General features: G+C 41.5%; 1 protein-coding gene across 5 annotated transcripts; it reads right to left on the minus strand.

The window, feature by feature from the left end:
* Window positions 1–850: 850 nt before the first annotated feature.
* Window positions 851–12448, minus strand: ENPP5 (ectonucleotide pyrophosphatase/phosphodiesterase family member 5). 5 transcript variants are annotated; one of them, XM_032647606.1, is made up of 6 exons: window positions 12377–12445; window positions 8896–9759; window positions 7265–7441; window positions 4833–5078; window positions 1385–1480; window positions 1064–1295 (listed from the first exon to the last, which is right to left on the minus strand). In XM_032647606.1, exons 2-5 carry the CDS (start codon window positions 9722–9724, stop codon window positions 1395–1397), a joined length of 1338 nt encoding a protein of 445 aa, XP_032503497.1. In that variant the 5' UTR covers window positions 9725–9759; window positions 12377–12445; the 3' UTR covers window positions 1064–1295; window positions 1385–1394. The 5 variants fall into 5 exon arrangements, with proteins under 5 accessions (XP_032503500.1, XP_032503501.1, XP_032503497.1 ...); XM_032647609.1 differs by lacking the exon at window positions 1385–1480 and having other exon boundaries at window positions 851–1295; window positions 12377–12447; XM_032647610.1 differs by lacking the exon at window positions 1385–1480 and having other exon boundaries at window positions 851–1295; window positions 12233–12414.
* Window positions 12449–14175: the final 1727 nt, after the last annotated feature.

A 14175-nucleotide genomic window follows, 5' to 3' on the forward strand; every position in this document is an offset into this window, starting at 1 on the left:
CAAGAAGAGTATTTAATCAAAGAGACGTTTATATATTATTATATTGAACTTTATGTTAATTCAGTTGTATATTTAAAAATGATCACTTAAAGCCAATGACTCCTCTAGTACACTGAGAAAATATTTCAGTAAAGCCAGCCTTTTTCACTTGGTGTGTATTTTGTTAAATAATTGACTAATATGCTTCTGTGTTTTCTGGGTGGTAGAAAGTATTTGGCTCCAGGAAAGATTTAACTGTTTATGACAACAATACTCAAAGGTAATAGGAAAACTTTTTAGTAAGTTTGTTAATTCAGTGAGTGAATTCAGAATAAGTACGTTTACTTATGTAAATGTAGGGACAGTTCTGCTGCTATTCTTAACGTGCAAGTTTTTCTGGTAAACAGCAATAGAATAAGGATTATTTCAATGCTCTGTACCACTGGTTTTGTGTTACTGTTCCATTAAGCTTGGTATAAGAATTGAAAGATACTTGGAACATTAAAGGATTAAAAAAAAACTTTGCCTTGTTCTTGGGTATTTCCTTCTCTTGCCCGTATCTGGTAAGCTTTAAGGATAATTGCATTTAATACCTTTTATTTGGAGGTTTTTACTTCATTGTGAGTATATAAAGCTACAAATGAAGGACAAAGATGAGATGGGAAATGTGTATTTATTGTAAATTCCTGAAATACTATGTAAATAAATGACATGAGTGTGCTTTAAAGAAATTTGTGTGTAGTGCCTTAAGTTAAATATATTTTGACCGTATTGTCTGAATTCATAGTTATGACTTCGTTATGATTTTAAATTTTATGTGAATAAAATCTACCAAAACATTTTAACCACAATTATTCAATATACAATGTGATGTCATTGATGATTTTTTAATTTGTCACCTTCTCGCAAAACATACATACTGTGATAGATGTTGACATGACTTAGTAATACTGCAAAATCCACCTAGGCATTCATTACAATTTTTTTAAAACCAGGATTAAGTTTGTAACATTTAACCAAATTTTTAAAGCAGTGTATAAATATGCAATCCAACATAAGGACATCACTGGAAAGAAAGCCAAGATAAATTTTGCAGAGTTTCTAGAACTATAATTTATTGACTTACAGTAGACAGGAAGAAGTTTGAAAAAAGGTGATTACAAAACACTCAGGGTGAGGGCGGGATTACAGTATTTAAACTTTGTTTTGTACATAGCCAGAGTATTTAATGTCTTTTCTAATATAGATTCAACAGTTTCCTCTAATAGAGCAGTGATTAATTTCCTCTTTTGACATTCATTGAATACTTCTAGGAACTGTGGGAAAACAAAAAAAAAGGCACTTTACTTTGGAAGAGAGTTCTGTAGCATTTCAAAAGTGGTAAAACTTTATACTAACAAATTACTTTTGTCTCCTCACGGTTTAACTCCTGGGCTAAGATCCTTGGATCCAGAACCATTTCCCAGGCCCTGCGCTTCCTGAAGTTTGGATGCCAGATTTACTGAATAAAATTGATTCCAATAGAGAAAGAAAATTAAAACCAATTTCTTAAAGATTGAGAAAGTATAAACTATTCTACAAAAAAGTTTCTGGCCCCCAAAACAGTGATCTTTTCTAGTGCCCCTTGGTTGGGTTCGATTATCCCTGTTATATTTGCTTCATAAAACTAGTGTTGTAGAAAAAAAAGCATGAGTTTTTGAGGGGAATATAACATTGATATCAAACCTGATAAAAATAGCATCAAAAAAAGAAAACTATAGATTTTCTAGAAATAGGTTCTTGTAAGAAACTGAAACTAATAATAGAATCGATCCTAATTTTACTTAAGAGGACAGAAAGCATTTTGAAAAGCAATTTTCAACTTAAATGGCAGGTGGCAAAGGGAGAAGACATTGCAAAATACATGCTGAACAAGAAAAATCGTATCAACTAATCAACTTCAAAATAGCCGACAGAGGATGTAGAGCAAACATGTCAGTGTTGTGAGGGGGGGATTCCACTCCTGGGACCTTTTAAAAGTTCTTACTTACAGTTAGGAAGGTTAGCTGGTCTACATGTTATTTCTATGTGCTCATTTGTGTTGACCGCATACAAAGTTTGACCACAGAGACATGCAGATAAAACCAAAACAACAACAAAACTATCGAAAAATGATGAGTGACTAGATATTTCCCCAGCAAAGTTTAAAATTTTATTTTCCTTCAGGTAAACTCTCCTGCTGATATTTACAGGAAAATAAGTATCTGCAGATAAAGGAAACCATTCAATAATCAAATCTTCATATCAGAATTTTCATGATTTCATCAGTGCTACAGAATCTACTCTCTTCTTACTACTAAGGTAATAGCACCCTCTAAAATGAATTTAATGCAACAATTAGTTTAAATACACAGAGAGCACATCAATAATAATGCTCTTAAATAGACCAGTTTCATCTTTTAGTCATTAGATTGGCATCTCAATAACGCAGATAAGTTCATCGCTACAAAGCAAGCCAACACGAGTGGTCACATGTTGTAAAATGTCTAATCCGGAGTTCAGACCTCTTGAGGAGTCTGCTATCTACCATCCCACTTCTCAGCTTTTTCATCTATAGTACATTTCCAGCGATTCCATTCTATCCCATTTAGAGGTTGTACTGATGACATGAGAATTAAGTGCTAACACTGTTTACTGGTATCATCATTTAAAAATAATTCATTTGGGCTTCCCTGGTGGCGCTAGTGGTCGAGAGTCCGCCTGCCGATGCAGGGGACGTGGGTTCGTGCCCCGGTCCGGGAAGATCCCACATGCCGCGGAGCGGCTGGGCCCGTGAGCCATGGCCTCTGAGCCTGCGCGTCCGGAGCCTGTGCTCCGCAGCGGGAGAGGCCACAACGGTGAGAGGCCCACGTACCACAAAAAAAATAAAATAAAATAAAAATAATTCATTCACCTGACTTTAGGAAGCACTTCAATTATATTTTTCACTATGCCACTTTTGTTCTTTACATCTAGTTTATCCTTTCTGGAATACATTTACCACTTTACCTACTTTTAGCGAGTTGGTGCATAAACACACAGAATCACAGTATTTTCTAGGGGCCACGTGTCTATAAACTGGTTTCTATTTTCTTCAAGGAAAGCTATTCTTTCCAGGGCTTTCTCTTTCCTCTAAGAAACCATAGGTAACACTACCCTCTCCCTAGCCAGCCTACTTAAGAGATCTAAGGCACATCTTTCCATGGAAGGGAATGGGAAGCTGAGATGAACAGGCAGGTGACAAAACCTACCCAGGAGGTAAAGTCTATTTGTGAACCTGGATTCATCTCTGAGTCCATTGAGCATTTGGTGAGTGGATATTCAGATATTTCAGGAAACAAGGCTATAATCTCAGCTCCTCTTGTTTCAATTACCTGTTACCTCTAGGAGTTTCACTATTTTTTGCCACCAGGCACCCTTTAGCGTTGTCCTGGGTACACTGCAAACAACAATGGCCCTGCCTAATTTTTTTCCCCAAGTTTCTGTCTAATTTTTTTTCCCCCAAGCTCCACACAGTTCTTTTCAAGGATTGCGTGGCCTACATTTTCCCTAATGTAGTTTGTGCTGTCTTGCAATTCTGGACCTTCACATGCTGAAATCTAAAAGATGCTTGTGCTCTGTCACTACAAATTACCAGAAAGAAAACATTGTTTTATCTAATCTGATTTTGTAATGCGATTAATAGTGATTTCGTTTTCAAGGAAGCAAATAATTACAGAGCAAGAGAAAATATTGCTGAGATGGTGCCTGATGCCTTCTAGTCAGACCAGTGCTAGACTCGAGAGAAAAGAAATGTATATTCATGGTGTCTTATTATTTTTTTTTCAAGCCTACAGAGTAGAGGTCTCATGGTGTCTTACTATTAAAATCAGAGTAAAATGAGTAATCAGGAAACAGCAATAATGAATTTCACGATGGAAACAACATACCTGGAATGAATCCGTCAGTATTTGGATCTCTTTTTGGGGGGAAAAATTAAATGAAAACCCATGTCCATTGCAAAGAAATACGACAAGGAGTGCCCACAGATGCACCCTGCTGTTGGGAATGCACCTCTCCAAAATTCAGTGTTCAAAGGTCATCACATTTCATTTTCAACAGTTTTCACTTTCTTCATGCTCTCCCAATTTAAGAAGATAGATAGATTTCTACAGTATTCAGGAATTATTAGAAATTTCATTCCGTTTGAACAAGGAATAACAGGTATTCTGGGACATGGGTGCAAAAGTTGTCTTTTTCAACCGAGTTATCAGACGTAATTGTCAATAAAGTGCATTTCACATAAATGTACCCATTAGGAGAGTAATTTAAAGTGCAATATCTAAGGTACTTCAAATAGTGCAAAGTTGTTAAATATATACATTGTATGTGCCAAGTCCAAATAAAGCAGGATCTTACCTACCAGAAGCCAGAGAGGACAATGGAAACATACTTCCCCATCTTTCATCCTTTGCAGGTATGTGTATTTTGGTCCATGTGCATGAGTGTGTGTGTGTGTGTGTGTGTGTGTGTGTGTGTGTGTCTGTGTGTATGACTGCCTCTGCATATGTACGTAACTGCTTAATGGTCTGTGCAAATGTTTGAAGCTGGTTTCCTAGAGTTTGAAACCTTTAAACACTGACATAACTATGCAATCTCCACATCAAAGGAGCATTAGGCTTGTAATAATGGTTGAGATATTTCAGCCTGAAAATCTGGTAAGGCAGGTATTTGACTGCGAATTAAATGTTTAATGAAAATTATTAAAAACACAATAACTATAATGCTACCGAGAGAGACCCCTATGAAATAAGCATATGGCTCCTCTTGTTCATTTTCTCTTGGTTTGACATTACCATGGAGGAGAGGAGGGCTCTGTGTATAAGGACTTGCTCTTGGAGTTGGTGAACTGAGCAGATCCTGGACGTTCCTGAGTGATCCGTTGTGTGGCACCGCAGTGATATTGAGGAGGTGGCAGAGCAGGGGGTACAGATCTGTAGAGTTCATGGCCTCTTTTGTGAAGTTCTTTCGGAAGGCAGGACCGTGGGCTAAAAACATGGGATGCATTTCTGCTAATGCATTATCATAACCGTGGTTGCCTACTGTGAAGATAAAATGCATGAACAAGTTAGCCAACCATGTGGTATTAAAATAGAAATAATTGTATCATCAAATTGTGAACTTAAATGCAAATTTTATCTAATTTGACTTTTTTTTTTTTTTCCTTTGCGGTACGCGGGCCTCTCACTGTTGTGGCCTCTCCCGTTGCGGAGCACAGGCTCCGGACGCGCAGGCGCAGCAGCCATGGCTCACGGGCCCAGCCGCTCCGTGGCATGTGGGATCTTCCCGGACCGGGGCACGAACCCGTGTCCCCCGCATCGGCAGGCAGACTCCCAACCACTGCGCCACCAGGGAAGCCCTTCTAATTTGACTTTTAAATAAAAGGATCTTTTACAAATAATCTCTGCTGTTGTCAACACCACAATTCACTTCAGGAAACGAAAAGTCAGATGATCACAAATCTTTCTCTCCAGGCAACACCACCTTCACCAGCACAGGAAGAAGGGGAAAGAGCAAAGCTGAGGCAAGTCAGGGGAACATGAAAGTGATATTTTTTTCGTGGCAGGTAAACTAATATTCAACACATACTTGTGAGGTACCTACTACGTTCCAGCTTGTTCTAAAGATAAAGGGATAAAGGTGCTCTTAGTCATGAAGCCAATAAATTCATAATTACCAAAGGAGGAAAATAAGAAAGGAAAACAAAAGACACCACAAAAATCAAACTTCTAGCTACAGCTACGATCTGCTATCAAAAAAGTCAAGACTTGTGGGTAAAATCTTGACTTTGGTGGTTCAGATCAGGATCCAACTTAGCACTGTGTGCTTTCGTGTGGCTACAAAGTAGAAACTTGAGGAGTCTCCTGACTTATCAAGTCAGAAGATGATACAAAATTAAAGGATGAAAACTCCTGCATAATAAAAGCTGCCTTTTATTTTTATTATTTTTTTGAATTTTATTTTTTTATACAGCAGGTTATTAGGTATCCATTTTATACATATTAGTGTATATATGTCAATCCCAATCTCCCAATTCATCCCACCGCCACCCCCCCCCCCCCGCCCACTACTTTTCCCCCCTTGGTGTCCATATGTTTGTTCTCTACATCTGTGTCTCTACTTTTGCCAAAAGCTGCCTTTTAAGGGCATGTACGTCTAGCATAATATCAGGGTGCTACTGCTGATGAGACGGCAACCAAAGAAAACTGAAAGGCTTTATTTTTAAAGGTGGTGAGACGGACTAGCAAATTAGCACCTACTGGGCTTCCCTGGTGGCGCAGTGGTTGGGAGTCTGCCTGCCGATGCAGGGGACACGGGTTCGTGCCCCGGTCTGGGAAGATCCCACATGCCGCGGAGCGGCTGGGCCCGTGAGCCATGGCCTCTGAGCCTGCGCGTCCGGAGCCTGTGCTCCGCAACGGGAGAGGCCACAACGGTGAGAGGCCTGCGTACCGCAAAAAAAAAAAAAAAGGATAGCAGGGGGACCTCCATGGTGGTCCAGTGGTTAAGACTCTGCGCTTCCAGTGCAGGGGGCGTGGGTTCGATCCCTGGGTGGGGAGCTAAGATCCCACAAGCTGCATGGTGTGGCCAAAAATAAATTTAAAAAAAAAGGATAGCAGGAAGCTCTTTATTTTGCATGCTTTAATTTTAAATAGGATTTACATTATATTCTAAATTTATTCAATGGAAATATCTCCAAAATTATACCACTAGATACTCATTAGGAAAATATATCTTGATATATTTTTATCCATGCCAATATGCACTTATTTTTAGAAATGTTTCCAAGGTGTAAAGCAAAGCTGGCCTATATTTGGTAGAGCCAGAAGTGCAAAAGAAACTAGAAAGCTAGCAACTGAAAAATAGAGATTAAACTCTTTTGAAATCAGAGTATAAAACAGATGCAGAAAATGATTCAATTTATCAAATTCAGTTAGGTCTTCCTCTGGAACATAATGGTTATAATAAGCAGTACAGGGCACTGTGCTTTTCTTTGGTCTGAAGGCTTCAAGAGAAGTAAATGTTCCACTTTTAGGAGGTTACCTCATTTTAAAGCCCCAATAAATCTTTATTGGGATCTTTATTGGATCTTTATTTAGCTATTAATGTGTGACACTAGCTAGTTGTTCAATCGATAAACAGACTTGAATACGGCAGAAACAACTCCCACTTAGCCTCCACTTTAGCAGACAACGATGCAGAATGGGGAGAAATACTATAACATACTCACACAGAAAGTCATCTGACTTATTCCGTAAAATATACCACCCTTCGTCAGCCACTGCGAGAATTGGCTGAATTCGACTGTTGTATTTGTAATGCCATCTATCTGGAATCTCTTCTTTTTTGTAAACAGTCAGATTAGGATGAGCATGAGCTAGTGCTTCATAGACTTCATCAAATCTGCCTAAAAGAGAAGGATGAGGAGAGGCAGTCAGAACAAGACACTCACTGCTACAGCCGAAGAAACAGCCATGGCAACACAGGTCAGTCAACGCAGACATCCTACTGCCGTAGACAGCCAGCAAGTTCAAGGTAATGAAGCCTCACCAGACACTTTAGAACTCCCATCCCCTTTGAGGAAATCATCTTGTGGGCGAAACTGAGAAATAATCTTCTCTGAAAGTAAATTCACCTTAAGAGAAGACATTTTATAGAACCAGAAATCTCTAATCCCTAAAGATTAAACACACACACACACACACACACACAGGTACTAAGTGGTGGCACAAAGTAAAATGTCAAGGGCACTGAAACATCAAAACAAAACCAAAGAGCTAAGTTCTCGTAGTTCTCAGTACAGAAATAGAGAATCTCAAGACGAGAAAATTCGTAAAGTGGAAAATTCTTTGAAACCCTGGAGGCGTTGCAGAAGTACTCCCTGTAACTTCAAACGCAGTAAACCTGGGCAATATCTTTCATCCTTTTCTTGCTTTTCAAATCCATTTGTTGGGGCTTCCTCCCTGCCAACAAGGGAACACCATACCAATTTGATCAGGGGAACTGAAGGGTTAATGCAATTTTCTTAACCACAGAAGATTGCTGTTTTGTATTGAATTGGTAGAAATGTTTGTGTGCCGCTGCACGTGCCTATTTTAACATTCACTGTTTCCCACTGATCCTCTTAATTCCCCTGCGAGGGATCTAACTCTCATTTGCGAGATCTTCAGCTTTTCAAGATCTGTTTTCTCATTGGATACCTAGACTAACCCCAGGAGGTGGTAAAACAGACGTCAGGAGTTGCAAGTCTGAGTCTTGCTCTGCACTTAGCTTTTGACCTGGGGATGTTAAACCTTTTGAGCTTGTTCACCTATCTTTAAAACAGAAATAACGAGAGACAGAGCTGGTATGAGGCTTCCAGGAGAGGTTTGTAAAAAGTTTGAGGTACTGTTACTACTTCCCCTGTTTGCAGATAAGAAAACTAAATCTCAGGACGACTGAAACTCTCTCCTTCCTATACCCCACTGCTTCCCTGTTAAGCAGGTTCTAACTAAGGATCCACTGAAGGCTTTAGGGCTTCCATAAAATCACTCTTAACTGCAGGCACATTTTGTATATATCTTCCCATCTCAATTTCTCTGAGAATGGAGGCTGTAGCTTTCACCATATTCAATGACTCCAAAATGGTTAAATGTGACTACCATAAATACGTAGAGAATCAGTTTTAATATTCTAGGAAAAAGTGAAAAATCAGACTCTGAGAAAAGAGAGTTTGTCTTTTCAGAGACTAAGGATTAAATCCCAGAATATTACCATGACAAAGGCAAGCACACCTGAAAGACACAGAAACAAAAATCCCCCACTCAATCGCACTGGGCACACGCAGACCAGGCCCCAGGCCACCAGTCAGTTCAGACTTACCTTCTTTGGGCAAGATGGCTGCCACCGGCGACTGGTCAATCAGGGTATAGTGGTCTTTATCCAGATACTGGTCAAGCTCTATGATCCTCTCCTCAGAACACTGCGTCATTCCGTGATCACTTGTGATGATTAGGTTCAGAATGTTCCACAACTTTGCCTTTTTCAGCATTCGTATGAGATACCCTAACCTCTGGTCAATATCTGAAATGACAGGCCCCATGAGTGGGCTGTCTGGTCCCAAAAGGTGTCCCATGTCATCAGGTTCTTCCCAATAGAGAAGACCAAGATTGATGGGCTCTTTCGATGTAAACCATTCAATAATTTTGGCAACTCTCTCTTCAAATGAAACGGACTCATTGTAAGGCATATAGTAAGTAGGAAAGCTTTTATGTATTTTGACATCTGTTCCGGGCCACATGGCTGCACCACTCGTATGTCCTGCCCTCTGATTTGTGATCCATATCGGCGTCGCTTCTTCCCAAAACTCAGAATCATAAATGTTCATATTATCCAAGGAGAAAGATTTGTTCAGAACAGGATCAAACATGTCATTTGCCACAATGCCATGATTCTCGGCAAAGAGGCCAGTTACCAAAGTATAATGGTTAGGGTAGGTCTTTGTAATAAAAATATTAGTAACTTGCTTCACGTGGACACCATATTCTTTAACATGATGAAAATGGGGTGTTGGAACTCTGTATAAGTAATCCCAACGGAATCCATCAAATGAAACTAGTAGAACCTTTGGCTGGTCTGGTTGGAGAGAAAATGTAATTGAAAGTGTCAATGCAGCAAGTATGAAGGACACCCAGAGAAGTTTTGAAGTCATTTTCAAAGTACTTGATCAGTCCAGTGTAAGACAATCTGTTTAAGAAACATACAGAAGTTAATGGCAATAATTCTGTTTTGTATACTTCACCCAGAATGGAGAGGGATGGTGCTTAGTAATCCCTGTTACATCATAAATCACAATGCTGCAGAGCTTCATCTTAAAACAAGAGACCTGGGGCTCCCTGTGTAAATAAAGCTAAAAATTATATCTGCATTTTAGAAACTGTTTTAGTTTCCAAGAATTTACTGAAACATCCCTCAAAGAAATTATATAAATAAGCTCCTCAAATATCATTTTAAAAGATGATATAATTTACATACAACTTTTCAGAAACATTTTCAGGTTGACTCAGACTTCTGACTCCTGGTCAGAAACATTTATATAGTCAAATACCTGTGGACATATTTATCATTATGGTTAGATGGGCTATAGGGACCTAGCAACAAGCAACTTTGCACTAGCAAATTTAAAAATAATACTTTTTAAAAGTACATGTGTACACCTCTGTTTTTCAAAGGCAAGGCCTTGTGTCTGGTCCATCATGGTAAGAGATGTGAGAGATGTCATGAGAGAGAGGAGAAAATAGATGAACTTGGTATCCTGAAGTGACAAAATTTGTGACATTCAAATATATTTGTGAAATGTAATTTGCATTCATGTATTAACAATCAAAGCATAGCCTTCTTTAAGCAAAACAATTAGATTATGAACTAAGTATAAACTGAAACATAATTCTAAAACCTGATGTTGACCTTCCTAATATTAAAATTCATCAACATTTAATCTTATCCGTGATGTGTGTAGAAAAGGCACTTCCCAGGATTAAATTATCTCTTGGGATCAAGGTTGTTGTTATTGTCGTTGGTAATCCGCCTATATTTCTAAAAAGCTTTTATTCTATTCAAGAAAGCTAATAAGAGAAAATATGAAAAAACAATACATAGGTAAATTTGGTCAGTTCCCATTGGGTTTGCAAATCCAGTAAGGATCTTTTGTTCTCTCCCTCTGCTGTCCATTCTTGCATGAAGGTATTTATAAGCCCACCGAAACCTGGATCTAACCATATTTTGTGTCAAGAAATCTCTTGAGAGACTTCCCTGGTGGCGCAGTGGTTAAGAATCCGCCTGCCAACGCAGGGGACACGGGTTCGATCCCTGGTCCGGGAAGATCCCACTTGCCACAGAGCAGCTAAGCCCGTGCGCCACAACTACTGAAGCCCGCATGCCTACAGCCCGTGCTCCACCACAGGAGAAGCCACTGCAATGAGAAGCCTGTGCACAGCAACAAAGAGTAGCCCCCGCTCGCCGCAACTCCAGAAAGCCCACGCACAGCAACAAAGACTCAACGCGGCCCCCAAAATAAATAAATAGATAAATAAATAAATTGATATTAAAAAAAGCAATCAAATTCAGCTTTTGACATCTTCCTAATTTGAATATGCTGAAGACATATTTAAACCTCAAAATTAGACCCTGTCTTGCCTTGCTGTAAGTGCAGGTAAATAAAAACTGCTTGGCATGCTTGCTTTGCTGTCAGGGGCAAGAATTCTGTTTTGTTTTTTAATTGATTTCAGCATACTTACAACTGAAATTGTTGCTTAAACTGAAATTGTTTTAGGTATTGGTCTCCAGACAATGGTTCAAAAATTAAATTTAAAAACTATTTCTCAAACAGCAATAAACTTTCCAAACCTGGAAGGAACGTGAATAAGCAGTTCCCACAAGGAACTGCAAATATACTTATTAACATTTCTGGCTAAGAACGGTGATCCTTTCCTCTCTCTCTCTCCTTCACCTTCCTAACACAAGGGAGGATACCATGAACCAAATGCAATTTAAGGCTAAAAAAGAATCAACTATATGAAACATCTGATTTTCCTCTATTTTAATAAATTAATTCAGCAACTGTGGTAAGCAGGAAAGAACTGCTTTCCTGGGACAAATGAAAATAAACAAAGGCTAAGTGTTGCCTCAAGCTTAGGAATGTTTGGTAAGACAACATCATCACATCGATGACATAAAGCAACAAACTGGGAAGTGGGGGTAGGGATGAAAGGAGATCTGATTTCTTCTCCACACACAAAATGCTGCACTGCGCGGTGGAATCCCGAGTTCTGGGCCCAGATTTCACTGAGCTGCATTCCAGTTCCTCCTCCCCTCCAACCCTTCCCCCACAGACAGCCTTGGAAATCTGGAGGGACGGGGCGCCAAGAAACGAGAGGAAGGACACTGAAGGAGGAGTAGGTGTGTGTAGAGCGAATATACATCAAGAGGAGGGTGATGCATCGCCCCATCTTCTTCACCGGGATTCCATCCTAGCTCCTGGAAGGATCTCGAGGTAGGGTATGTTTCCAATTCGCAAACCTCCCGCCCACCAAGGCTGGCAGATGCCCTAACGTGCTCTGGGTATGTGTGCGGTGGAAATGGGTGGAAGGGTAGTTTGGGGAGCCCGCAGGAGGCGGGTGGGTCCCCGGCAGGCCAGCCTCCCACACTCCCGGACTCTTACCCTCGCGGCGATCCGCACAGTCCACATCTGCTTGGGACAATGGGAGGGAGGGCCTGGAGGGGGCTCCCTCCCGCACACCGGGGGCAATAGCGGGGAGGCGGCGGCAGCAAGGGGCACCCCCACCCCGAACCTGCAGTCCCTCACCTTTAAGCCACCTCAGCGCAGAGCACCTGATCAGCACCGCAGGCCCGACGCAGGCCCCGCCTCTTGGCTCCCATTGGCTACAGTGGGACGGTTCCTGCTGGGGTTGCGGAGCAAAAGCCGGGCTCCTGGGATCGTTGTCCCGCCTGTCAATCAGCGCGAGCGGGGCGGGCGCTGTGGGGTTCGGAGGGTGGATAGGGCGGGAGCCGGGGGAGCTCGGGGAGGCGTGGACCCGGCCGGGAGGCCAGAGGGCGGGGAGGCGAAGGCGCCGGGCCCTCGCTAAGGTCTTCTCTGCCGGGTCACGAAACCTTTATGCGCTGTGCCTGTTCTAGACGGGCAGTTGTGCCTGTAGTCAGTGATGCAGAGAGATCATAGTGCGCTATCCCATTTTTTTGTTTTGTTTTCTTACCACAAATGGGTGGCACCATACCCTGGACTTTACTCCGAGGAACACCTGAGCATCCCAGGATGCCGATAGGACGATGCAAAATCTAATTTAAAAGGATTTAATTTAGTGAGCTCTGCAGCCCCAGTGTTTATTGTCCAGGTTTTGGCAATGTCAGGTCTCTGAGGGATCTGCAACAGTGTGGCACCTAAGAATGCACATATTACACCCAGCCGGTTTCCCAATCGGGCTAATTTACACAGGGTGAGAGACTGAACAACATGGGTGCATCCAGGGCCACACTCTGCTCCTAGCTTTGTTTCCAAATATGCAATAAAGCTATGAACTTAAGGTCTGATGCCTCTTTCAGGAAGTCTTCTTTGGCCTTGTTTCTTCTGCTCCCTTACCACAGTGCATTAATTTTTCAGGTGTTTTTGTAATCAGTGGTATTTTTAGGTCAGAGGGAGTGCAGGCATGTGCACAGTTTGCCAGTTTGGTCCCAACTATATTTATCATAAATTGTAGCAGTGATTTTGAGCTCCTCTGAATTTGTCCATCTACAGAATTCCCAGGCCTAATTCTGACCACCATGCAATGGGCAATAATATCTGCTTGGTTGTCACAACTTAAGCCGTTAAAATGGAGAGCAAAGCCAGTAGCTCTGGGTCCCCTCCAGGGCTCCCATCCCCTGTCTGGTATACGGGGACTGTAAGATGAATGACAGGCCCGCTGATATTTAATTAAATGAGGCAAACATTTTGGTCCTTGTTTTTTCTCTTTCTCTCAACTTCTCATAGAGGGACAGTCCCTGCCCCAATGGCTTCCTTCCAAATGCATCATACCATCCCCAGGGGTGTCTGGGCACTCTTCCATGGCCTTTTATTTGTGGTGACTTGAGTTTATGGTTTTCCACGTGTGGGATGGGGATTAAGAGGGAAGCCGGTGTCTCTGTTTACCCAGACCCAGTGACAATGAAGTTGTACAGGTTGTTCCAAGTCCCCAGAGCCCTGTCCTTTGAAATTGCCTCAACTTGGAATGGGATGGCCCGGGATTATGTCTTTGTCCCCCTAGAATAGGCCCCTCTATGTTCTCCCCAAACAGTCAGAGAACAGCATGTGCTGATTAGAGAGCAGAGTAGTGAAAACAGGCCTGTCTCGCTGAGCATTGTTGGACTCGGTTCAGATGACACTGCCTGACTCTGCAAACTTTTTGTGGAAGACACGATTGTATTCACGACCCACCCCTGTGAAACAGGCATGGTGCAGCTGTTAACCACAGTGCACACAGCACGGAAAACGATGCATGAGGGGGCCAGCGAGTGCCAGAGACACTGCCCAGATCCCCATATAATGACATCTAGTGTCAGCTGGCAGGCTTGTTATATAACTTACGTCTCTAATGGTAAAAACAATCTGGC

Source organism: Phocoena sinus, chromosome 11 (assembly GCF_008692025.1).
Source record: "Phocoena sinus isolate mPhoSin1 chromosome 11, mPhoSin1.pri, whole genome shotgun sequence".
Lineage (NCBI taxonomy): Eukaryota > Metazoa > Chordata > Mammalia > Artiodactyla > Phocoenidae > Phocoena > Phocoena sinus.

What these genes read in the sequence shown, in the direction of transcription:
- ENPP5 (XM_032647604.1), bottom strand. Translation starts at nt 9,724, where the DNA reads ATGACTTCAAAACTTCTCTGGGTGTCCTTCATACTTGCTGCATTGACA. An exon ending in AGCCATCTTGCCCAAAGAAG is followed by an intron (nt 7,442 to 8,895) that starts GTAAGTCTGAAC and finishes CTTCTCTTTTAG; the next exon opens with GCAGATTTGATGAAGTCTAT. An exon ending in TAAGTCAGATGACTTTCTGT is followed by an intron (nt 5,079 to 7,264) that starts GTGAGTATGTTA and finishes TTATCTTCACAG; the next exon opens with TAGGCAACCACGGTTATGAT.